Source organism: Natrix helvetica (genome assembly GCF_964273705.1).
Source record: "Natrix helvetica genome assembly, chromosome: 5".
Classification (NCBI taxonomy): domain Eukaryota; kingdom Metazoa; phylum Chordata; class Lepidosauria; order Squamata; family Natricidae; genus Natrix; species Natrix helvetica.
In genome coordinates this window covers 44,890,214-44,914,330 of record NC_138551.1, presented here as the reverse complement: position 1 = coordinate 44,914,330, position 24,117 = coordinate 44,890,214, and the positions used below count along the sequence as shown (strand labels likewise).

The 24,117-nt window shown below is 42.7% G+C and overlaps 2 protein-coding genes across 4 annotated transcripts in view; both read left to right on the top strand.

The window, feature by feature from the left end:
* Positions 1 to 7,544: 7,544 nt before the first annotated feature.
* On the top strand, positions 7,545 to 15,022 carry SUMO3 (small ubiquitin like modifier 3). 2 transcript variants are annotated; one of them, XM_081955308.1, is made up of 4 exons: positions 7,545 to 7,754; positions 9,950 to 10,078; positions 10,842 to 10,913; positions 13,551 to 15,022. In XM_081955308.1, exons 1-4 carry the CDS (start codon positions 7,734 to 7,736, stop codon positions 13,611 to 13,613), a joined length of 285 nt encoding a protein of 94 aa, XP_081811434.1. In that variant the 5' UTR covers positions 7,545 to 7,733; the 3' UTR covers positions 13,614 to 15,022. The 2 variants fall into 2 exon arrangements, with proteins under 2 accessions (XP_081811434.1, XP_081811435.1); XM_081955309.1 differs by lacking the exon at positions 7,545 to 7,754 and adding an exon at positions 8,432 to 8,571.
* A 1,612-nt stretch (positions 15,023 to 16,634) lies between these two features.
* The window catches only part of UBE2G2 (ubiquitin conjugating enzyme E2 G2), a 29,373-nt gene continuing 21,890 nt past the window's right edge, over positions 16,635 to 24,117 (top strand). The window contains exon 1 of one of the 2 annotated variants that reach the window (XM_081956170.1): positions 16,635 to 16,847. In XM_081956170.1, the coding sequence (XP_081812296.1) occupies positions 16,805 to 16,847 (43 nt within the window). In that variant the 5' untranslated portion in view covers positions 16,635 to 16,804. The remainder of the gene's footprint in view (positions 16,848 to 24,117) is intronic. The other variant, XM_081956172.1, reaches the window with a different exon arrangement.

Sequence of the window (24,117 nt, the reverse complement as noted above, 5' to 3'; positions counted from 1 at the left end):
TCTCTTCCTATTAATCTTCAGAACTCTTGATCTTAAAATGAGAACTTGCATTTGAATGTGGCATTAGGCAGTCTAAAAACATTCTCATGAATTTATCTAATAGAAGTTAACACTGGAATTCCTCTTAAGATAATCTTGATGCAAAATTCATCTTAATGACTGGAATTATTAATCCGTTCTTCATTAATGTTAAGGATTTCAAAGGATCTTTAAGAACATTATCTGGTTTTTGGTGATCATAAATATTAGTTCATTGCTAACAAAGGTAATCAGTGCCCTCTTCTGTTATTGTAGGTTACTGCTCTCTTTTATCCTACATATCCTACAAAACTATTCTCCTCTGAATTGTACCTAGATTGTGCTTCCATTTGGACCAGAAATGTCACAAAGTATTTTCTATAGAAGACATCTGGGTGGGGTGGCTACTGTTGGAACTCTACAGTTTATGTACAGATTGTAAACATTTCTTTTAAGCAAGTGTATTTTTTAATTATTTTAATGGTATTCCAGGTCACCTAGATGTACGAAATGTGCATTAAATTATTGAGATATGAATAACACTGTAGAAACAATTTTTATTATTTATTTATTTATTTATTTCTTAGATTTTTAGACCGCCCCTCTCCCAAAAAGGGACTCGGGGCGGTGTACAGTCAATACAATAAAACCAGTCATAATAATTAAATACATTTAAGCTACATTTAAAATACATTTGGAGGGGGAGATAGGCTGTACTAAGAAATAAATACCTAAAAACATCACAATTAAAACCCCAAACCCTAAAATAAAATAAATCCCTGGGAGGTAAAACTAAGAAAGTGCCAGGCCAGCTGATTGAAATAGGTGAGTCTTTAACTTTTGCCGGAAGGAACGGAGGTCGGTGGTAGTTCGAATGTCTGGGGGGAGGTCATTCCAGAGGGTTGGGCCCATCACAGAGAAGGATCTACTCCTAGGTGTCGCCCGCTGGCATTGCCTAGCAGACGGCACCAGGAGGAGCCCCTCCCTGTGTGAGCGGATAGGTCGCAGGGACGTATGTGGTAGGATGCGATCCTGCAGATAACTAGGTCCTCTGCCATGGAGCGCTTTAAAGATGGTGATCAATACCTTGAAACGCACCCGAAAGGCCACAGGTAGCCAGTGCAGCTCGCGCAGGAGAGGTGTTACGTGGGAGTAACGTGTACGTCCCATAATAACCCGCGCGGCTGCGTTCTGAACTAGCTGCAGTCTCCGGATGCGTCCCAAGGGAAGCCCCATGTAGAGGGCATTGCAGTAGTCCAGGCGAGACGTCACCAGCGCATGAGTGACCGTGCGCAGGGCACTCCGGTCCAGTAGGGGGCGCAATTGGCGCACCAGGCGAACCTGGTGGAACGCCCCCCTTGCCACGGCTGCCACATGGTCCTCCATTGACAGCCGGGCATCAAGGAGGACGCCCAAATTGCGCGCCCGCTCCACAGGGGACAGTTGTTCGCCCCCTATGGCCAGCGATGGAGTCAGCTGGCTGAACCGAGGTGCCGGTAACCACAGCCACTCGGTCTTGGAGGGGTTGAGTTTGAGTCTGTTGTCCCCCATCCAGACCCCGACGGCTTCCAAACACCGGGACATCACTTCGACAGCCTCGTTGGGGTGGTTTGGGGTTGAAATATACAGCTGAGTATCATCAGCGTAAAGATGGTACTCAACCCCAAAACCACGGATGATCTCACCCAGCGGCTTCACATATGCGTTGAACAGAAGGCGAGAGGACCGACCCCTGTGGCACCCCACAAGTGAGTGGCCTCAGGGACGACCTCTGCCCCCCTGTCAACACACATTGCTTCCGGTCGGAGAGGTAGGAGCCGAACCACCGCAAAACGGTGCCTCCGACTCCCATCCCCTCCAACCGGCGCAATAGGATACCATGGTCGATGGTATCAAAAGCCGCCGAGAGGTCTAATAGGACCAGGATAGAGGAACAACCCCTATCTCTGGCCCTCCAGAGATCATCCACCAACGCGACCAAGGCTGTCTCAGTGCTGTGCCCGGGTCGGAAGCCGGACTGGCGTGGGTCTAGATAATCGGATTCGTCTAGGTGTCGTGGAAATTGCTGCGCCACCACATTCTCAACAACCTTCGCCAAGAAGGGGAGGTTGGAGACTGGACGATAGTTAGCTAGCTCCATTGGGTCGAGCGAAGGCCTCTTGAGCAAGGGTCTCACCACCGCCTCTTTCAAGGCGGTTGGTAAGTATCCCTCACCCAGTGAGGCGCTCACCAGGCCCAGGAGCCAGCCTCGTGTCACCTCCCAGGCTGCCAGTACCAGCCAGGAGGGGCACGGGTCCGTTAAACAAGTGGTGGGTCGCAGCCGTCCACGCAACCTGTCCAAATCCTCGGGGGCAACAGAGTCAAACTCCTCCCAGAATGGTCTCTCAAGACTCGCTGTTGGCGGCTCGTCTGGTCCACTGACGGAGGTCCACCCGCTCCGGATCTGATCGATTTTGTCCTGAAGATATTCCCCAAACTCCTCTGCTCTACCCTGTAAGGGTGTCTCCCGCGCCCCCTGCGATAAAAGGGAGCGAGTCACCCTAAACAGGGCGGCAGGGCGGTTATCCGCGGACGCAATAAGAGCAGCACAGTGTCTACGTTTGGCCGCTCTTATTGCCACAAGGTAAGTCCGCAAATAGGCTCTTACCTGTGTTCGGTCAGATTCGGAGCGTGAGGACCTCCACCTGCTCTCTAGACGTCTCCTGTGGCGCTTCATCACCCTAAGCTCCTCAGTAAACCAAGGAGCCCGGGTGGGTCGATGCCGCAGGAGAGGTCGCAAAGGCGCAACCCGGTCCAAGGCCCCAGTCGTCGCCCTATTCCAGGCAGTCACTAGGTCCTCGGAGCGGGAGCGGGACAAGGCTACAGGAATTGGCCCAAGCTCCGTCTGGAATCTGTCAGATTCCATCAGGTGCCTGGGGCGGTACCAGTTTATAGAGTCTGGTTCCGCCTCCTCGCGGTGGGGGATAGCGCCAGGGAAGTCCAGCCGGAGGGATGAGTGGTCTGACCATGACAGGGGCGTGATGACTAAATCCCCTATTCCCAGATCACTCGTCCACTGTTCAGATACAAAAATGAGGTCCAGTGTGTGGCCCCCTTCGTGAGTGGGGCCCTGCACTAATTGGGCCAGGTCCATGGCCGTCATGGAAGCCATGAACTCCCGAGCCACCTCGGAAGCCGCTCCCGTTGACGGCAAGTTGAAGTCCCCCATGACCAAAAGTCTGGGAGTCTCAACTGCCGTCGCTGAGATTAGCTCGAGGAGCTCGGGCAGGGCTGCTGATGCATAGCGAGGAGCCAAGTATACAATCAGCAAGCCCCACTGCCTCCCTGGGCCCCAGTTCACACCAAGGGACTCACACCCGGGTATCTGAGGGACAGTGAACTCCCTCGGCTCTAAACATTCCCGCATAACCACCGCCACCCCTCCACCCTTACCCAGGGCCCGAGGCTGATGGAATGCACGGAAACCCGGTGGGCACATTTCCACGAGGGGTAAACCACCCTCGTGGCCCAACCAGGTCTCTGTTATCCCTGCAAGGTCTAGCTCCCCCTCTGAGATCAACTCATTAATGAGGGGGGCCTTGTTGGTGACAGACCTTGCGTTGCAAAGCATCAGCCGCAGGCCCTGGCTCTGTAGGACCTGTCCACCTAGACTGCAGGGGTTGGTACAAGCGACCGGGCGTAACCAACAGCCGCGGTCTCCCAACCGACCTTGGGATCTTATCCTGTCCTCGCATCCCCTCCTCCCCGCGACCGTTGTAATAGGACAACCCTCTGCTTTAGTGACCTTTATATTCCCCCCCTCCACCGCATCCCCGTCCTTCCTGGACTCACCTGTCTGTCCGGCTCTGGCCCTCCTCCCGGTCTGATTAACCCTCCCCCCCACCCTGGGACCCCCTAAAAAAGATAAAAAACATTTTACTAAAAATCCCCTTAGCTTCCGGTTCCTGCACCTCTCGGGGTCCACGAACCCGTCATCAAGGCGGGCCGTTGAGAGAGCCAAGGGCCATGCCTGCGAGAGAGGGGCTTCTCGCAGGTGGAGCAGGTCAAACTCGAGTAAATTGTTGAATGTTAAAAGTCCCCATAGGGTAAGGGTGCAGATAAAACATAGATAACAGTTAATAGCCGGTAGGGCTAGAGTCTCAATGGAGGACCAAGAGTTTTAATGTCCAGATGTTAATTTGGTGATGTCCAGATGGTAATGTCCAGATGGTAATTTGGAAGAAGAAGGGGGGGGAAGGGGGGAAGGTATTTAAGTGTCCCAAAAGATGGAGAGAGACAAAGATGGTAGAAGAGAGGGAGATGGTTCAGATGGTCCCAGATGGATATATGTTCCTTAATGGGTGGGGGGGGGCATTCTTGGTCTGGTTATTTTAGCCTAGGCAGCTAATCAGGCCTGTCCATAGCCCCCAGCCGTTGTTTCAGGTCACTAGTGGCCTCGAAGGCTCCCAGCCGCCCCCAGCCATTGTTTCAGGTCTTCATTCACTTCCCAGCCAAAACGGGAAGGAACAGCAAGATAACATGAGGAAGTCCCTGGCTGCGGCTCCTTCTACTCCTCCATCGCCGCAGCCGTCTCCCATTGCTTCTTCCCTGCTCACCTCTCTGGTGCCTCTCCAATGTCTTTAAAAAGAATGTCTTTAATGCCTCTCCGGCGCTCCGATGTTCCATTGTTCCTCCCTGTGCCCACGGTGCCATAGATGACCCTCCGGTGCCTCCGATGGCGCTCCGGTGGCTCTCCGGTGGTTCTCGCCCCTTCCTCTTTGTTTTTTCGGCATTTTCCGGCTGTCTCCAGTCTGTCGGCGCCAGCACCGTCAGCGCAGCCGCATCGTCGCCATAATTACGCGAGCCTCTCCCAGCCGCTTGCCGCTTACAGCCCTCCATTCCTTCTTGCCCGATCTTCACCGACCACCCTAGCAGGCCAAAACAAGCCCAAAACAAGCCAGGGTGGTCGGGCTATCAGCTCTCAGCCCCTCCGGTGCCATTGGGCCGGCTGCAATCCCTACCCAGTCGGGAGCTCCATAGTTCTCTTAGGAGCTCAGGAGGCGACCGCCATTGTTGGGAAGCTCCTCCTCCTCCTTTTATAAATTCTGCATCAGAATTCTGGATTGATGAAATAAGGTGTAAAAATTATAACATGCTATACATGTGCAGGTGATTGAAAATAACGATCAGCTACTAAAAAGTATTAAATCAGTGATTTAGAATTAATTTCTTGCCACTATAAAATAAAGATTTCAGTGACTTTGACTTAATGAAACTTGGATGCCTTCTAAAGTAATACATTTTCCCCTTGTGAATATGCTTGCCATTGTGCTTAAATTAAGGAAATGACTTTCTTACGTAAAATCAAACTTAGTAACATATTTGCAAAGAATACTAAGAACAATGGTATACTGACAATTAATAGAAAGTAGAAGGGGTAAATGCTAAAACTTAAATGCATATTTTAAAAAATTCAGTTAAATTAAGAAAATAGGCAAAGTCTTTACTTATCTGGTTTATTTTCTGTGAACCTTATACAGATTCATTATTTCTCAAATTTTCAGCAAAGGAAATTTCTGCATTTTTTGAGGGATAATTTAATAGAATGACTAATTCCTCTAGCTCATGCCTTCTGCCAATTTATTCAGAGAACTGTATTTAATTGTACCTCATTCCCATTTCCAATCTGGGGGGATAAATCTGCAAGTTCGTAGGGAACTTTCCATAGGGAAAGAATTTTATTGCTTCAAGTAGGATTGTCATATTGATCATCTTATTTCCTACCTTTTAAAGGTATGCAGGAAAAGCTTTCATTTTCAAAGAACAAAAGACTTTTGAAACTCATACTGAACAGTTCATGCATGTAGTGGCAAAGGTGGCTGGATTCACACATTATGGTAAGCCACATAAACCATGGGGTTATAGTGCCACACTTCATGTAACACTCAATTAAAAACAAAACACAAAACCCTGCATATTGAGTCTAGGTTCATAATTAGTGTATCATGAAACTACAATCTATGGCTTAGAGCAGAGGTTGGGAACCTTGGCCCTTATGACATGTGTCAACCATGTCAACTCCCAGAATTCATGAGCCGGACATGCTCAGGAATTCTGGGAATTGAAGTCCATAAGTCATAAAAGGGCCACGGTTCCCCACCCCGAGTGATGCATGATTTTATCATAGGCTAAAATTGTGAAGCAGTTGTATTTCATAATAGAAATACTCATAGTTGTTAATGTGTGTGTATGTGGGCATTTGCATAGGATTATTCTAAGAACTGTTGGAAGAAGTGTCCATCTGGGTTCCGTTCCAAGTGAGAAGAAAGTGGAAACGTGGACTTGGAAAATTGGTTTAATGGTAGACAGGACCACATGGAATTTTTTGGGTCCTGGGCAAAAAAGAAAAAAAAGTACATAGGTGAGAGAGGGAGGGTCCTGCCTTGGAACTTCCCGTTCCTGTGTAATAAATGTATTCTGATTGGTTGTCAGCCTCCCATGGGGACAGGTTGAATCTTGCTGGGTGATGGTGTTATGAAGGGGCTTTGGGCAATTCCTACTATGGCTGAGGGCTAATCCTACCTTTGTTGGATCTTGGCTGAGGGCATTTGCTTATGATACCAAGTGCTGACATCTGCTGTGGGCTATTGAGGAGGGTGAGAGCTATTGAGTCTGCTTCCTGCCTAAAAAAAAATCATGTTTCTCCATTTCTCATCCAGGGAAACATAACATTCTGACTTTTTAATATTTCCTAGAATATTTCATTTTCCTTGGAGAGAGGTGGGTGCTAACTTCCTACAGAACAATGCATTTAGAGCTTCATTTTTTCCCCCAGGCCAATATTTTTAAACAAGTTGCTAATCCGCAGTTCCTGTATACCAGGGGTGTCCAAACTTGGGAACTTTAAGACTTGTGGACTTCAACTCCCAGAATTCCCCAGCCAGCCATGCTGGCTGGGGAATTCTGGGAGTTGAAGTCCACAAGTCTTAAAGTTCCCAAGTTTGGACACCCCTGCTGTATACACACACACACACACACACACAATACAAATCAAGAATGATAGATATAATGCTGATGTCATTGTTCTCGTTCATTTTCTAATTACTGATTTCCCATTTCATGAGGGGGATTGAAATTTAAATAGCCTATTCCAATTAAAATTCTAAACCACAGCTTGGAAGTAGACTTACAAATGTAACCTTTTTCATGCGAGTGAGTGTTATAAAAGATACACGTGCTGAGAAGTTTTCAGGTTAGGTTCTCTTTCTCTTTTGCTACCACTACAGCATAGCTCAGACCCCTTTTAGGTTAATAAGTCTACAGCCCCACCCAGTTCCCCAGCATTTTTTTAAAAAATAGGGGAACTGGCTCCGCCTCTTCCTCCTCCCGCGCTCTAAGTGACCACGCCCCTACCTCGTAACATTCTCTAGGAACCACAAGAGCTCCCACTTCAGACGATCGTGACGCACCTTCGGCGCCATCACCTCCTCCCCCAACCCCCACCCCCATAGAGCGCGCTCCCGACGAGCCAAGCATCGCTCGGGAGCGCGCGCCGGGAACGTGCATGCCCCACGTGACCCACTTGGGCCCAACAGGAAGCAGAAAATCGCTGGGCGCGAAGCGCGTTCACGCGAGCAGTTGCTGCAGGCGGGAGAGGCGAGCGAGGAGGGAAGAGGGGCTCGTAGCCGAGCGCGTGCAGACTCGCTCCCTGAGAGGTCTCTGCCTGACGCGCCGCCATGTCCGAGGAGAAACCTAAGGTAAGCTGGGTCGCCCTCGCTCCGCACTATCTCGCTCTTCGTTAGGTGTCTTGCCTCGGCTCCCTGCGGAGGCCCAGGCCTCTCGGGAGTCTGCGGGCGCGCTATCCCCTCAGAGGGGCTTCCGTGATGCCGCGGCCGCGCTCGGCGCCTTAGAGAACGGAGAGCGGGGCTCCTCCCGAAAGGGAAACCCGGCTCACTCCCCGTCTTGGGCCCGAGGATGAATGTTCCCCGCCCCGGTTGTGAGCGAGAAACCGGACCCGCCTCACCCGGAAGGAGGGCACTGCGAAGGGGCGGCTCGCCTACGCTCTTTCTCTCAGGAGCTCCCGCAGGAATTGGGAAAGGGTACTTAGGCCGCAGCCGCGTGTTTCTCTTCAACACCTCGGACACTTTCGGTATCCGGCCCAGCCCAGTCGGTAGATGGGCTGCATTATAATGCGCCTCCGACGTTGTGCCTTGTACTTTGAGCTGCCCGGAGAATCTCCGTGATGGGGCGGCGTTAGGAGTCGGTTTGGCTTGGCCACAGCAGCCAAAGGATTCCCGATCTCCTCCAGCTACCGAGTTAGATAGTGCGGGATCTCACCACGTGCTTGGAAGTCTCGGCTTAAGTAAAGGGCCGACCTCGACTTCCTTTCCTCCCTCCTCCTCCTCCTCCTCCTTTTGTCTTTCTGCGTGCAATTAGTGGAGGTGGATGAGAGTCCTTACCGAGGTTCCCAAAGACTCTTCGATTGCTTCAGAGGAAATTCATTTCGTTAGGAATTCGTTTTCCAAAATTGTTCCATGTTTTGGATTATAAACCCTATAATCCTAGATATATATGGTAGGATATCATATCGTTAACTAAAGAACCGGATGAATGTAATTATAGATAGATAGATAGATGATAGATAGATAGATGATAGATAGATAGATAGATAGATAGATAGATAGATGATAGATGATTGATAGATGAATGATAGATAGCTCTTGCTTGCAGTTAGAATTGGGGAGCTTGCAGTGCTGATTGGAGTGTGAAATTTACAAGAGCTACAAACACAAATTTAATTGGAGATACCTCATTTACTTCAGTGGGATTTATTTCCAATATAGTATGCATTGATGGATTATGTATCATCAAGCCAATGTTGACTCTTGGCAATCAAATAGCTAGAACTTCTTCATCTGTCCCTAGAACCTGATCATTTAGGTCTTTTCTTGTAAAACCATCCCATAGCCTTACAATAAAATAATTTGGGTAGAAATGTAGCAAACTCTTTTAAGTTCTTGCTAGTAGTAAACACTTACTTACTAGTTTCTGGAGTTCAGTTTATATTTTATATAAGATAGTTTTACCTAAAAGCTCCAAGAGTATAAAAAGTCACAGCAAAGCAATATCAAATAAAATTGGTATCTTAAAGACAGACCACGCTAAATAGCATTGGTACAATTTTTCACCCTAATGTAAATAAAGTTCCCCATCTATTCTTCTTTAGCCTATTTTTATCTTATATTTGTGTTTATATTGCATGAAAATTTTCGTGCCTCTTTTTTCCTATAACATGTTTATGTTTTTAGTGAGCTATTGAAAGGTTTTATGTTTGAAAAATGATCTGGCTATAAATAATGTTTTCTAAAATGCAAGAATATTTAAAGTTATGAGGAAAATGTGGAACCTGAAAAAAATCTTAAAATTTGTACTGTGGGGGTTGTTAGAAGAAAATGCCCGGCTTAGAGAGTTCTAACAGGAGGAAGATAGGAAATGTGTATATATATATGGAAGCATACACCCCACTTTAGTAGGGGGAGGGAGGTGTATGTGTCCATATGTACTGAAAACATGAGGCTGGAAGAAGAGAAGCAACATAACCAGAGATAATCCAATTAGCCACATAATTTTCTCAAATATGCTTTTTCAAAAGGCAACTGGATTGTTTTTTTTTTTCCTATTTCACTTCTTTTCCAAGAAGTACCTATCTTTTCATCCCCCCATCATTAGAACTGATGAAGCTTCTTGGATGGAAAGCCAAACACTTTCTTCTTCTTCAAGGAAAAAGCAGTCCATGTGCCTTTTTAAAAAGCACTTTTGAGAGTGCACCATGAAATTGCATTACAAGGGAGCACATATTGGTAAATATCAATTTGAAAAGTGTTTCATATTTTTGCAGGATCATGTGTGTGACAACTTCATGAACACTGATACATTTATATTCTGTTTGCAGGAAGGAGTAAAAACAGAAAACGACCATATCAATTTAAAAGTTGCTGGTCAAGATGGATCGGTGGTCCAGTTTAAAATAAAGCGCCACACGCCGTTAAGTAAACTAATGAAAGCTTATTGTGAGAGACAGGTAATTAAATTAACATTATTAAGTCTTAACATTTATGCTGAATATATTTCTGTCTGCCCAAGTTCTTGTGTTCCCAGGGAGATCCAATGCTGAAATATTTCTCAAGTGCTAATGCAATGGTGGTATAAAACATGTACGCTACATAAAATTAGATATACTTGTATTTCCAGCAACAGGTTTTCTGTTTAAAAATGCACCTATTTATGCTGTATTCATTTAATTAGTGTATTTTACCTTTCTCATTAGGGAAGAAACAAGAGCCAAGTATATCTGTATTGTAGAATCTCTTCATTTTATGACAATCATTTTTCATGTTATATTACATTGTCGCTGACAAGGGATAACTGGATTTAGATGATCCAACTTATTGTTACCTTGTCCAGTATTTATTACATATCTAGTTTGTGTGTGTTTATTTAGGGGGAGATCTCACACATAGCTGTCTTTATACTAAGCAAATTATTTTATATTTCTAATAGGGTGGTTTTGATCGGTAAAATTAGACATGTATTGAACATGCATGCATGAGGGCAACTTTGTTCTTGTAGCAAATGCATATACAGAATTAATCAGTTGTTAGTCTTAACAAAATGGGAGGTTTATTTCATTTATCACATTTGGGAACCATCCATCTCTCTCACAAAGGGACTCTGGTTGCTCTCTTTATGCTATATCCACTTTGACATAACCTAAGATTTATTTTATGCAGATTTAGCAATGCAAGCATTGTGTGTGTGTATATAATATAGTTATTTTTTCCTAGGGTTTGTCAATGAGACAGATTAGATTCAGATTTGATGGGCAGCCAATTAATGAAACAGATACACCTGCACAGGTAAGAGTCTCATTTCATATGATCAAGTGATTCTGGGCAGTGTACAACAATGCTAGAAGCAGTTAACAAATACAATTTTAAAAAGCAAGCTAAAAGAATAACAGACAAAGGGATGTTTTAAAAAACTGGAGCCACTTCCTAAGTTCACCTGTTCTCTGGGTTTCCTAGGCATGGTGGCATAACCAAGTCTTGAGGAATCTATGAAAGCTCAACGGTGATGAGGCCAACCTCAACTTCAAGAAGATTCCACAGTGCAGGTGGCACAGCAGAAAAGGCCTACTGTTTAGAGCTTGCCAATATAAATTCCCTAGATAAGAGAACACATAATATGCTCCCTCTACTAGATATAATAGCATGGGCAGATGAAATTGGGAAGAGGTGGTCACTCAAATAACCTGGCCCAATGCCATGAAAGCCTTAAAAGGTCAACAACAGTACCTTGAATTGGATCCGGAAACAAACTGGTAACCAATACAAAGCAGAGGTATGATAGGTATCTTCTAAAAACACATAATTGCTTGCCCTGCTGCATTTTGTGCCAACTGAAATTTCTGGATACTTCTCAAGAGCAGGCCCATGTAGAGTGCATTGCAGTAGAGTAACCTAGAGTTTACCAGGTCATGGGTGATCATGCGTAGGTCTCCTGGTGTAGGAATGGGTGCAAATGGCATACAATATGGGCAAAGACCCTCCAAGTCACAACTGCCACTTGCTCTTCGAGCAGGAGTTATGAGTCTGGAACAGATTTAGGCATTTTACAGCTTGCTGCCAAATGGCTGCCCCTATCTGGTCCATGGTGGTGACAACAGAGGCCATACCAGCATCCCTATTGGTTTGATCCTCCCCCAGTCCAGTTTCACATGTGGCCTCTAGGAAAATGAATTGCCCACTCCTGGTCTAAGAGGACCCCCAATTGTTCCCAAGGTCTGTTTGAGGCAGTGTGTAACCCCATCCAGTATCAAAGATAATAAGTTCTCAGATCCAGAGGGGCTCAAAATCTGAAGCCACTGCATTTTGCCAGGGCTTACTTGAAGATTATTCCCCTCCCAGACCCCCATATCCCCCTTACTCCAAGATATGACATCCACAGCATCACTAAATTCACCAATGATGATGTACAATTGAGCATAATCCACATATAATGATCTCATTCCGTGAGGCCCCTTCCATGAGAGAAATAGACATTCTCTACATTTCTAAATCATAACATTCTTGATAGAATCATTATTAAAACAATGAGGACTTTCTTATCCAACTCTGATAAAATGGGGAAAGGATAGAACAGGAGGAACAGACATATACTAGTAATGAAATAACTGTAGGGCATAATCCTTCATGGAATATAATAAAGCTGGTTGGTGTAAATATGAATGGTATTTACTGGGTCTTCCATATCATACACCTCATAATAATTAGAAATAATAAACATTCTATAGTTAATACCAGAGACAATGCAATTCATTGTTTGTTTTATTTGTACATATATGTTCTTGTTTGTAGGAAATAATTTTTCATGGTGGGAGCTTTCTCACCTATAAAATCAGTATTAATTATCATTGTATTTCACTTTGAATATACTTTTTGGAGAATTGAGAAAATGCCACATGAATATGGTCCTTAGTAAGGCTACAACTTTATAATGCTGATATTTGATAATACATTCTATTAAAATGTGATAATTTCCAACTCTGTACATAAGTGTTTGGGGGAGCATGATTTAAGCATATCAACATATTTGCCTTCATTTGTAAACCTATCTAAAAGACTATTATAAGTTGTTTTTAATTCCAGGTAAAAATGAAAGTATTATTATTTTACAGGATTAAAAAAAACAAGCTGTAGTCACATTTCAAGAGCTAGTCTTAGAATGAATGAAATATGTTCATCTAGTCCTGGATCAAAATCATTTGAATATGAATATTCTCTGTTTAGTGTTGTAGATTTAATTTTTATTTTAATCATTAGCCAGTAGTTGCTTGTGGTCATATTTAACCAATCTTTTGCTAAGTACCTGTGGCATAAATTAGTGGTTCTCAACCTTTTCTTCACCATGGGTCCCCTTTAAATACATTTTGTGGCCACGGACCCCCAAGACTTAACTCAGTATTTAAATAATCTTCAAGCCTTTGTGAAGCTTCTGGTGACATCGTGTTCCTGCAGCAGTCCACATATCATAGGTTAAAAAATCACTGGCATAAAGTATTTGGGAAAGAGATGAAGATCTTCTAAATGTTACTGAATAAGCATCAATGAATTACTTTTGAAAATAAGGGAATATAATTGAAAATATGTTTTTTAATATGGTTAATATTTCAATTCACACTTCAGGTTTCTATAAAAGATATGGGGCAGCTTTTATTAAGACTTCGTTTAATGTATTATCTCTATATATGTTATAGTTCCTGTACATGAGAGTTATATAGTACTTTTTTTTCTCCAGAGATTTTCCTCTTCTAATTATGAGGTTCTCTTAAATCAGCAGAAATGGAATGTTGAAATATGAAACCATAATATCTGGGAAAATTCTACAGCATTTAACTGGCCATCTCCCTTATTGAGCTGTTGCAAAAAAATTCTAACAAGTTACAAAAATCAAATTATAACATTTTTAAACATTTGTTCTTTGTGTTTTAACAGTTGGAAATGGAAGATGAAGATACTATTGATGTTTTTCAACAGCAAACTGGTGGCATATGCTAAATGTCCTTTTCATTTCTGAAGAGGAATACAAAATATCACCCACTTCATCATCTGTCCTTGGATTTGCTATTAAATAGTAAACAAATGAACATGCCAATCATACAGGAATCTTCTCATGTTCTGAGGACATTTATCCAAATCTTTTTTCCTGTCCCTGATATTCTGCGTGTGCAAGTTGAAGCTGTATCTATGGAAAATAACTTCATAAAAATGGGCCCAGTAAAAAATTAAATTTTCAAATAAGTAATTACTGGTTGTTTACTGTCATCTTGTTCTTCTAAAATGGTGACCTAAACACCAACCTACTGTACAATGAACATACTTAGTGCTGCCTTTAGTTATTGTTTTATTGCTTAATTATGACTGTAAATATTGAAATACTTTTTCTTTGTGATAGGATTTTTTTCTCAAATGATGTTTGGGATAGAAGAAAAGAATTTTATCATAAACAATTATTACTCTAAAACTGTTAATGGGGGATATATGAAAAGAGCAATACTTGCAGAATGCTGATTATAGTGGCAGTTAAAGGTAATGCAAATGTACATGTGCTTTTTCATAATAAAATAGTATAGAATCAATTTTTAAAGTAATGGGAAGTTAATGAGTTTGTCAGCAATTACACTATTTGCATACATAATATTCCACATTTACTATAAATTTCACATATCCAGGGTAGAGTGCCAGACTATTTGATAGTTTTTAAATTAATTGATCAGGATGTTTTAAGAAGGTCTCCTGTGTAATTCTTGTTAATTGTGCAACTCCCTGTGCAGGAGAAACTCTCAGTAGATAGTTTTCACCCAAAACATTTCTTCAATGATTTATTGGACAATAAAAGCTATATATCTTTTTTGTTAAAAGTTGATCTTATACGCTCATTGCTTTATAGCCTGGTCTGTGTATTGTATTCTGCCTATGCATTAGGATCTTAAACTTCCTTTGTTGCAACCACTGTCTGGGAAACCCAGTGAAGCAGAATGGAATGCTAGAGTTGAATTTATTTTCTGTTGAGTAAATTAATTCTTAACTTTAAAAAACAAGGAATTTCAATATTAGTGACTATTAAATGTTCAAGTATACCATTGGGAAAATATTGAATATGAAGGATCTGTTTCCCAATATCTCACATTTAAATGACTTTTAGTAGTAACATGATTTGGATGCATCTAAATTAAAACTATTTTGTTTACTTTTTGTACGCTTTTTCATTGCTCCTTAGGAAAGTACGTTTCTGCCTTTTATATCTATATTTAACAGTACTGGTTTGCAAGAAACCCTTTTGAGAAGATTATTCCCTATAATTGTAAATGGTCCAGGAAGGGATATTCATTTAAAATTGTTGTTTATTCAATTGTACAATACTTGTCCTTTATTACTGTACACAGTAAACCTAATTTGGTACTCTGTCTCTTGGCTTACATTTAATGCTGCTGAATTTCATATGACTATATTCAAAGCTGTATCACTGAAATGCTGACAATATTCATATGCACATCTTTATTAAAATTCTTTTATTGAGAATGGATGTAATATTTAGGGTATTAATACAACCAACGAAGAAATACAATTTCAATAACAGTGGTCCATCTTGAAGATTCTATATGTTACTTTGTAGAAAATGCTCCTATGGTTACTTCCTTGTTCTAGCTTGATCTAAATGTATATTAGAAATGTTTACTATAAAAGCAGAGAAAATCATGATAGTGAATTAAAGAGTAAGACCATGTTTTATATTCATTTTTCCAAAAATGGTTGCCCACTAAGTATAACCTAATTTGCTCCTAAGGTTCTTAAATTTTATATATCCAGGCCAATCTTTACACATTTTCTGAATGTAATATTTGATGCCATTAAGTATGGTCTCTTCCAAAATTTTCATTTGGAAGTGTCTTTGGTAACTAAATTACATATCTCAATTTTCTATTAGATAATTATTTGATTCCATCTGGCCATAACCAAATAGCTTGATTTAATTTACACTCCACTTTATCTAGAGTGCAGGTTGACTTCACTGAAGTGAATTCATTTAATCCAACAATAACCTGGTACTGTAGAGAAAGTGACTAGATCAAAAAAAAATTATGGTTGAGAGATTTCAATTTGGGTTCCTCATTAACTACTAATATAACTTAATTTCTATTAGTTGGAAGTAAATACTAGCAATTAAAGAACTTTGCAAAAGAAACCTGAACCTGTTTCTTGTGTTCCTTGGTTGATGCTACTCATGAAAGTATTTCTTTTCAATCTAATGACTCAGAAAAATGTTAACTAACTCTTTAAAGAGCTATGTGAATGTCTTCCCATGATGCTCAGTCATGAAACATGAGAAATAGGTAGGATTGAAATACGTTTGTGGTAATATATGAGAGGATATTATTTTGGTATTATGCATGCAAATTGATGGGATTTTCCCTGTAATAGACAAAATCTGAGTTAAGAAAATGTAATTGGTTCCTATAAAACTGGTGATCTGCAATTATATACACATAGTCAATAGGGAAGAACATACGTAGCTCAGGATTGAATTGTGCAGTCCTTTGTGTTCTGTTTCGCTTGCAGATATTTCATTACCCAATTAGAGGCCACCCAACACAGCGAATGAGTGGAGTCATTTTTGATGACATACTAGGTTCGAGGGCAACAGGATTAATGAATACATGAAATGTTTGAACTAACTCATAGTAAATTCCGTGGGGAGGACTAGAAATTAGCTGCATTCAGTGACGGGGAAGACTTCTTTCAAAAATACGACGCTTCTGCCCTGTCTAAGACACGCCTATTAGAGAAACATAAATATCTGTCATGCTTCCTTATAGAGATAAGTGCATTGTGTAGATGGGTATTTTTAGGATTCGCATTACATCAAATATCGAGACAGAAGGGAGGAAACATTTTTCTCCAATTCCGCAGTGAAACAGAATATATATATTTCTCAGTTGGTCCCAGTTCCGCCCTTTGCCCATAGCAACAACGTCTATGAAATGGCTATGGATCACTCTGCACGTTTAGTAGCTCCGCGTGCTGATTGCGAAGCGAGGGGGAGTAGATTTCGGTTGTGGTTGGTTCCTGGTTTTTTTTTTTAATGGTAAAAGCCGCCCGGAAGTAGCGCTTCGGACAAGCTAGGGAGAAAAACAACCAAAACGGCCAAGTTAGAAAGGCGGCTGGGCTTTCTCGAGGCTACCTGAGCCATGGCGGGCACGGCGCTCAAGCGCTTAATGGCGGAGTACAAGCGTGAGTAGTTAGGCTTTGTGTGCGGAAACAGAGAGATCGGGATGGATTGACTGCCTCTCGGGTGACGCCGGCTGTTTTTCTTGCCCGGTCATGCGTTGACTCCTCCTGGGGCCCTGGAAATTGTCCGTACGACGCTTTTGCCTGGCACGGGGGAGAAAAGGGGGCCGGGGGGGGGTTGGGTGTCTTACTATCGGCTACTATGGGAGAGCAATGAGGCGGGCTTTAGTGGTTTGGGCTGTCGCTCTTCTTTCAGATATCTCCCCCATCCCCAAAATTTGCCAGGTCAAATTTTATACTAGGGCAATGTTTTTTCAAACTTGACAATTTTAAAATGCGTAGACTTCAGCTTTCATAATTCCCCAGCCAGCCTGTTGCCAAGTGTGAAAAATATTGAACTGGGAAACAAAATAGAAGGCAGGGGGAGAATTAAGCCGGGAAAATCCAGTGGTCGTGCTTCTCAGCCCAGAAATTCTCTTTCCTGATCTGCTCAGGACTGGGGCGATTTAACACTAGAGGACAATATTCTTCTGCCTTTGGTCTGAGTGATAGAATAAATGTCATTAGGTCAGAGCCACTTGGAAGATTTTAACCAGCTTGATTGCAACATTGATTGCACAACTCCAGAAGTTGTGAATGCCCCAACACTGGAAATCTTTAAGAAGATGTTGGATAGCCATCTGTCTGAAACGGTATAGGGTTTCCTGCCTAGGCAGGGGGTTGGACTAGAAGACCTCCAAGGTCCCTTCCAACTCTGCTATTGTATTGTATTATTTGAGCCTGCAAGATACTGTGCAATGCTTTCAGATATCAGGAATTCTTACCTGAGGAAAGGTAGCATATGTTACCTTCTTTATTTTTATTTTTATTTTTTTTTGGGTATACAAATTTATCTGAAAATTAGACAACCTATGAGATCATGAGTTTCACAGCAGTAATGAGTCCTGGGTGTTTTATGCATTCTTTAAGTTAGTGGATTTGAAGTACCTTTGCAGCGTCGCCAGCTGCATTAGGGAGGGCTCATACATGAGATGAAATAACAGGATGACAGCAAAGTTTCCTTGAGATGATATGAGCCCCGAATGTGTTCTGGAGCCTGCTTTTATTAAGTCAGAAGGCATTCAAAAAGTTTCCATTATTATCGTGTGATTACATGATTGGTTACCTGCTTGTGGCAGGGCAGAACTAAACAGGTTAGCATACAGCCATATAATTGGTTAAAGCTTTCCATAGGATGTGGTTTTTTCTCTCCTGTCCGGAGTTCTCTGGACAGGCTCTGTGGTTAGCATTTCTTGCATAAACAGCAGGTGTTGAAGCATAGCAAAGGATGTGGTTTTCTATGTCGTTAGGCTACCTTGACCATTGCAAAAGATCCCAACATCTCCTCCTTTCTTTTTTTATTTCAATGGAAAGGCTGTGGCGGTTGGAGCCGGAGTGTGGCCCAGGCCCCTCCGGGCCCGAGATTCACTATCACTCACTGACCACTGGATACAAGGTCAAGTCCTCCGACTCAGCCTGTATCGTTGACCTTACCCTGATGTTTTTCTGAGGAGATGTTTGTATGGTTTGCAAAGTGAGCTAAAGGATTGACTCATCCTCTTCACTCACGATGAAATTATTTGACACCTCATCCTGAGGTATGGGTTGGTAGGTCCCTCTGCTTTCGAGGTCCCAGAGGGTATTCTGGGATTGCAACAGCATGGTCTGCAATGAATCTATTCTAGATGTAATAAATGTAGAAAAGCGATTAAATAAGCATGGACCAATTGTGCACACTAATACAAGCAAAATTAATGGTCCTATAAGAGCACTTAGCAAAGTGTTGAGCTAAAGGGAAAGGTTATACCAGTTTCCAAACCATCCTTGTTGATCTTCCTTCTCCTGTTTTCATTTATTCAGGCCTTCTCTGAGTTTTGTCATAGAGTCCTGCACTATGCCAGAGTGGTCTGCATAAAAACAACATTCTTCCCTTAAGGCCACACATAACCATAAAAACAACATTCTTCCCTTAAGGCCATACATAACCATAAAAACAACATTCTTCCCTTAAGGCCATACATAACCCCCCCTTCTTTTTTTAAAAAAATAAATCGAGTCCTCTTCTGTTTTGCAAAACCACTTCTGAGAGGGAGGTTAAAGATTGTCATGTTAGGCAAAGTATTGTTAGGAATACAGTCATGTGGATGTAACTTGGGATGGAATTGGCAAACATGGCGATCCGGAATTCACAAGGAGTAGCCTGGGAGTATAAAGTCACACATCAATGGTTGCAGACTCAGGAGACGGGGAGGCTGGCAGCGGAGATGGTTGGGGTGCTGGTGCAAAGTAAGGCCGGATACAGCGACCAGGAACCCACAAGACTTTGTCAGGCAGTTGGACTGCTGCGTAGCCTCTTCCCCAGGTGATGAGATCAGCGGGCCCTCTCCAGGCAGGATCTGGGAGTTGGCGATACCAAACCTGAGGGCGGGGGAAAGAGAGGGAGGGGGAAGAAAAATGCCTTGTGGCAGCAGAGGAGGCAGGAGTGCCAGTCAAGTTTAAAAAATTCAAGGAAAATAAGCATAAGTTCAAAATGTTTTGCACCGTTGGGAGGTTAGGGAGGTTTTTCCCTTTTTTGTCAATGTGTCTGTCTAATGCATGTTTTAAGGTTTGGTTAGCCCTTTCAACCAAGGCTTGACCTTGGCTGTTATAGGGAATGCCAAACTTATGAGTGATTCCCCATTTCGAACAAAAGTCAGCAAAGGCACTGCTGGTATAAGCAGGGCCATTGTCAGTTTTGAGTTCATTTGGACGTCCCAGCGATGCAAAGGTACGAATGCAATGATTCATAACATGCTTGGTGGATTCACCCCTTTGGGGTGAAGCCATGATGAACCCAGAAAAAGTATCAATAGATACGTGAATATACTTCCATGGGGAAAAGGAAGGATATTGGGTAACATCCATTTGCCAAATTTGACAACATTCAGTTCCTCTGGGATTGACACCCATAGGAATGGAATGAGACTGTTTACTACAAGTAGGACATTGTTGTAAAATTGCCGAGGCTTCGGCAGCAGTGATGCCAAATTGTCTAATGAGAGCCTTTTTGTTTTGATGAAAGTATGAATGACTTTCCCAAGGAGTGGGAGAGGTAAGAGGAAAGACAATTGTAGACGCAGAAGCAGCAGTGGCAGCTGCATCAGCACGGTCATTGCCTTCCTGGATGATGCCAGGAAAAGGTTGATGACTTCTAATGTGAGAAACATGAAATGGATTTGACCTAGCATTGATAAAAGATTGTAAAGCTAAAAATAATGACATCAAAGAAGATTCAATAGAGGGAGATAAATAAGACATGTAGACGGAAGAAATAACTTGGAAAACATACAAACTGTCTACTATAAGATTAAAGGGTTGATGTTGAAAGTGTTGAAAGGCCAATAAGGAAGCAGCTAATTCAGATCGTTGAGCAGAAGTTTGTTCAGATGTGGTTTTAATTATCCATTCACCATCCTGTTGCCAAGTGCATGCACCAAACTGCTTGCTGCCATCAGCAAAGACAGTGACTGCATTAGCAAGGGGAACAGGTGAGTAGGGGGAGGACCACTGAAAAGGTACAGAGTTCAAGAGAGATAGTCGAGGGTCATGGGGAGCATGACAAGACACTTTACCAGGCCAATCCGCAAGAGCAAACTGTAGGTGGTCACAAGTGGAAAATAAAGATTCCCAAGTAACAAGAGAGCAAGGAACAAACAACACAACAGGCTCGAAGCCCATGAGGGCTTTTGAGCGATTTCTAGATTTTATTATTAAATGAGCAAACTGAGAAGATTTCTGAGTGATAGAGGTTCGAGGAGTGTGAGATAAATGTATCCATTCTAAAATAAAAAGTTTTGGAGGAGAAACAACCTGAACAAGGGCAGCAGTGGGAATGACAGGAGTGTTGATGATTAAGATTGATAAAGGGATATTTTCTTGCATCCTATCTACCCATTTTGTTGATAAGGCTTCATTAACTAATTTTATAACAGCATGATGTTCTTGAGTTAAACCTATTCTATCAGAAGGATGTTTTCCTAAAGTTAGTGCAGAAAAAAGAGGAGACAATTGATGAGTAGTAAGGCTTAAATAAGGACGGGTCCAGTTAATGGAACCCAAATATTGTTGCAACTGCAAAAGAGTAGGATTATCAGGAAGTTTTAAAAAGGGAAGGACAGGAACAGATTGAGAGGCAAGGACCTTGTGTCCTAAATAAGAAAAAGGATATGAAGTTTGAATTTTATCAGGGGCAATATGCAAACCTCCTTGTTGTAATATGGTTTGCAGTGTAGGAAAGGTTTTGAGGACAGTCCCTTTGGGGCCAGGGGCTGCTACTAAGATATCATCCATATAATGGTAAATTAAAAATTGAGGAAATGCCTTTCGATATGGTTGTAAAATTTGGGAAACATAATATTGACACATGGTAGGTGAGTTTAGCATTCCTTGGGGCAAGACTTTCCATTGATATCTGGAAGTAGGTTTAGAATTGTTGAGTTCAGGGACAGTAAAAGCAAAAAGATGTTTATCCGCAGGATGTAAAGGAATAGAGAAGAAACAGTCTTTTAAATCAATAATCATTAAGTCATAATCTTGAGGGATAAGGTTAGGATTGGGTAGGCCACACTGGAGGGCCCCCATGGGTTGTAAAACGTGGTTGATGAGGCGCAAATCATTCAGAAGACGCCAATGGCCTGATTTCTTTTTAATGACAAAAACAGGTGAATTATATGGGCTAACAGATGTTTCAATGTGGCCTTTTTCTAATTGTTGAGCAACTAATTCTTTTAAAGCTTGTAGTTTTTCTATAGGTAATGGCCACTGGTCGACCCAAATAGGGGTCGTAGTCTTCAATTGCAATTGAAGTACAAATTGTTGAGGGTTCATTGTAATGTGAGTTTGCCTTTAAGTTGTGACATTAAATCTCTTCCCCACAAGTTGATGTGAAAAGGCAAAATGACAGGCTTAATGTGGGCGGTGATGGTACTGGAGTCTGAAGTGACAGCAAGCCAATCCTTACTAATGCGAGCTGACTGAGATCCACCTACCCCTCTGACGGCCGGGGCGGAGTCAGTGGGCCAATGGGAGGGCCACTCAGCAGACCGGATTACTGACACGTCAGCTCCAGTGTCTAAAATACCAAAAAAGGAACGCCCATTGAGGTGAAATTCAGCAGTAGGGCGGAAGTGCCCCACAGTTTGTTCTAAGGCCAACGCCTGAGAAGATGAATCCAGAGCAATCATAGTGGCTACAACATCTCCCTTTTTTATAGTAACTGGAGAGTTGACTATGATTGCTAAGGCTAAGTCAGAGAGAGAGTCAGAGGAACGCAAAAAAGGAGAAGCAAGCACCCCCTGAGCAGTAAGATCAAGATTAGGCATAACGATGACAGGCAGAGATGGAGGCAATTGGATAGAGGTTTGTGGAGAAATAAAAAGAAAATCAACTTTTCCAGGAATTACATAGTCAATTGTATCATTAGCAACCATAGGGTATGACTGTGACCAAACTTTAGAATGTTCAATTTCAGCCTTTGGGGCGGGGCTAGCTGTAGGCCCCTCAACTAGTTTCCCGACTGTTGCTGGTTTTGAGATGATGGGCTTTTGGGAAAATTTTGATGTGGCTGAGACTGGTTGGTGGAGCGACACTGGTTTGCCCAGTGAAAACCCTTTTTACATTTAGGGCAAACAGTGGAAGGTCTGGCCATGGTTGGGGAGGAATAGCGATTAGCGCCACCTCCTGGTGCTTTGCATTGATTTTTAAAATGTCCTGGTTTACCACAGTTAAAGCAATTTCCCGTAGGGCGCGAAAGTGGGAGCACCTCAGAAGCAGAGGAAGAAGAAGACGGAGCTAAAGACGTGGTTATGGCAGAAGCTAAAGCAGCCATTTTATGACTTGTAGTACCCACAATGCGGCAAGCCTGTAAAAGATCCGCTAAAACAGTACCAGGCTTATTGGCAATGGGTTGAAGCACCTTTTGACAGTCAGGATTTGCATTTTCAAAAGCCAATTTCATCATTAATTCATTGCGAGCCTCCACATTGTCAATTTGTCGTTCTAAAGCCAATTGAAGACGACTAATAAAAGATGCATAATCTTCATTTGGGTTTTGCATAATTTTTGAGAATGTTTGTAGGGGAACACCTTGGTTGTCATCTACCTTTCTAAAGGCAGTGAAAGCAGCGTCCTTAATTATTGGAAATGCTGCTCTGTCAGACAAAATCTGTTGTGCAATGGTTGCACGAGTGCCAGTCCCCATTAAATCATCTAAAAGTACGTTTTGAGGAAGGCCACTAGTGACAGCAATGGCAATTTGTTTTCCATATTCTGAATTCCAAATAACATATTGAGAGGGAGTTAAAATCATTCCGAAAAGAGATTGCCAGTCAGCTAAAAGCATTTCAGCAGTAGCCGAGGAAAGTGAAGTAAGCAAGCCAAGAACATAGCGAGAATGAAGACCATAATCCCTGACAGCGGCTTTAATGTCTCTTATATTTTTATAGTTGACATGATGGTGAACAGGTTGGACTGCTGCTCCGGCAGGAGCTCCCTGTGGAGCTGCCCAACTTACTGGAAACAGAGCAGAGGTCTCAAGGTCTTCAGGGTCGATTTGACCCTCCCGTCTAGCCTGATGGAGAGCTTGGACTATAGATCCTCCTTGAGTTTGTAAAGGAGGAATTGGAGCAGTCGCTCTAGGATGGCTTAAGGTAGAGAGTGAAGCCTTTTCTTTTTGAATTTCATCGTACGGGGGAGGTACGCCACCTCCTGGTTTAGAAGGTGAATTAGGATCATATTTATGATGAACAACTAAACATTCCATAATTATGCGCCAATTAATCACTATTTGAATAGGTGCTCTAGGAGATTGGTGCAAATATTCCCCCAATTTGATCCATATAGAGATTTTTAAAGTCCCTTTCTCAGGGTAAAATGGAAATTTTTGCCAAATGTAAGTTAACAAATTCCTAATCTCCTTTTTCTTTATTCGTGGTAATTTTTTACCACTTTGAGAGGCGATCTTAGAAGTAGCATCGATTAATTCCCCCAATTCCTTCAAATGACCTATTTGAGGTTGGGAAAACTTTCCACCCATAACTCACGAGATCCTGTCGTCTTTCAGACGGACGATTTGCGCGGCTTTCCCCAGCGATGAGAATGGGCAGTTCGATCTAACGGCTTCTTCGCAAAGAAATCACGTCGGGGTCACCAAAATGCAGCGTCGCCAGCTGCATTAGGGAGGGCTCATACATGAGAT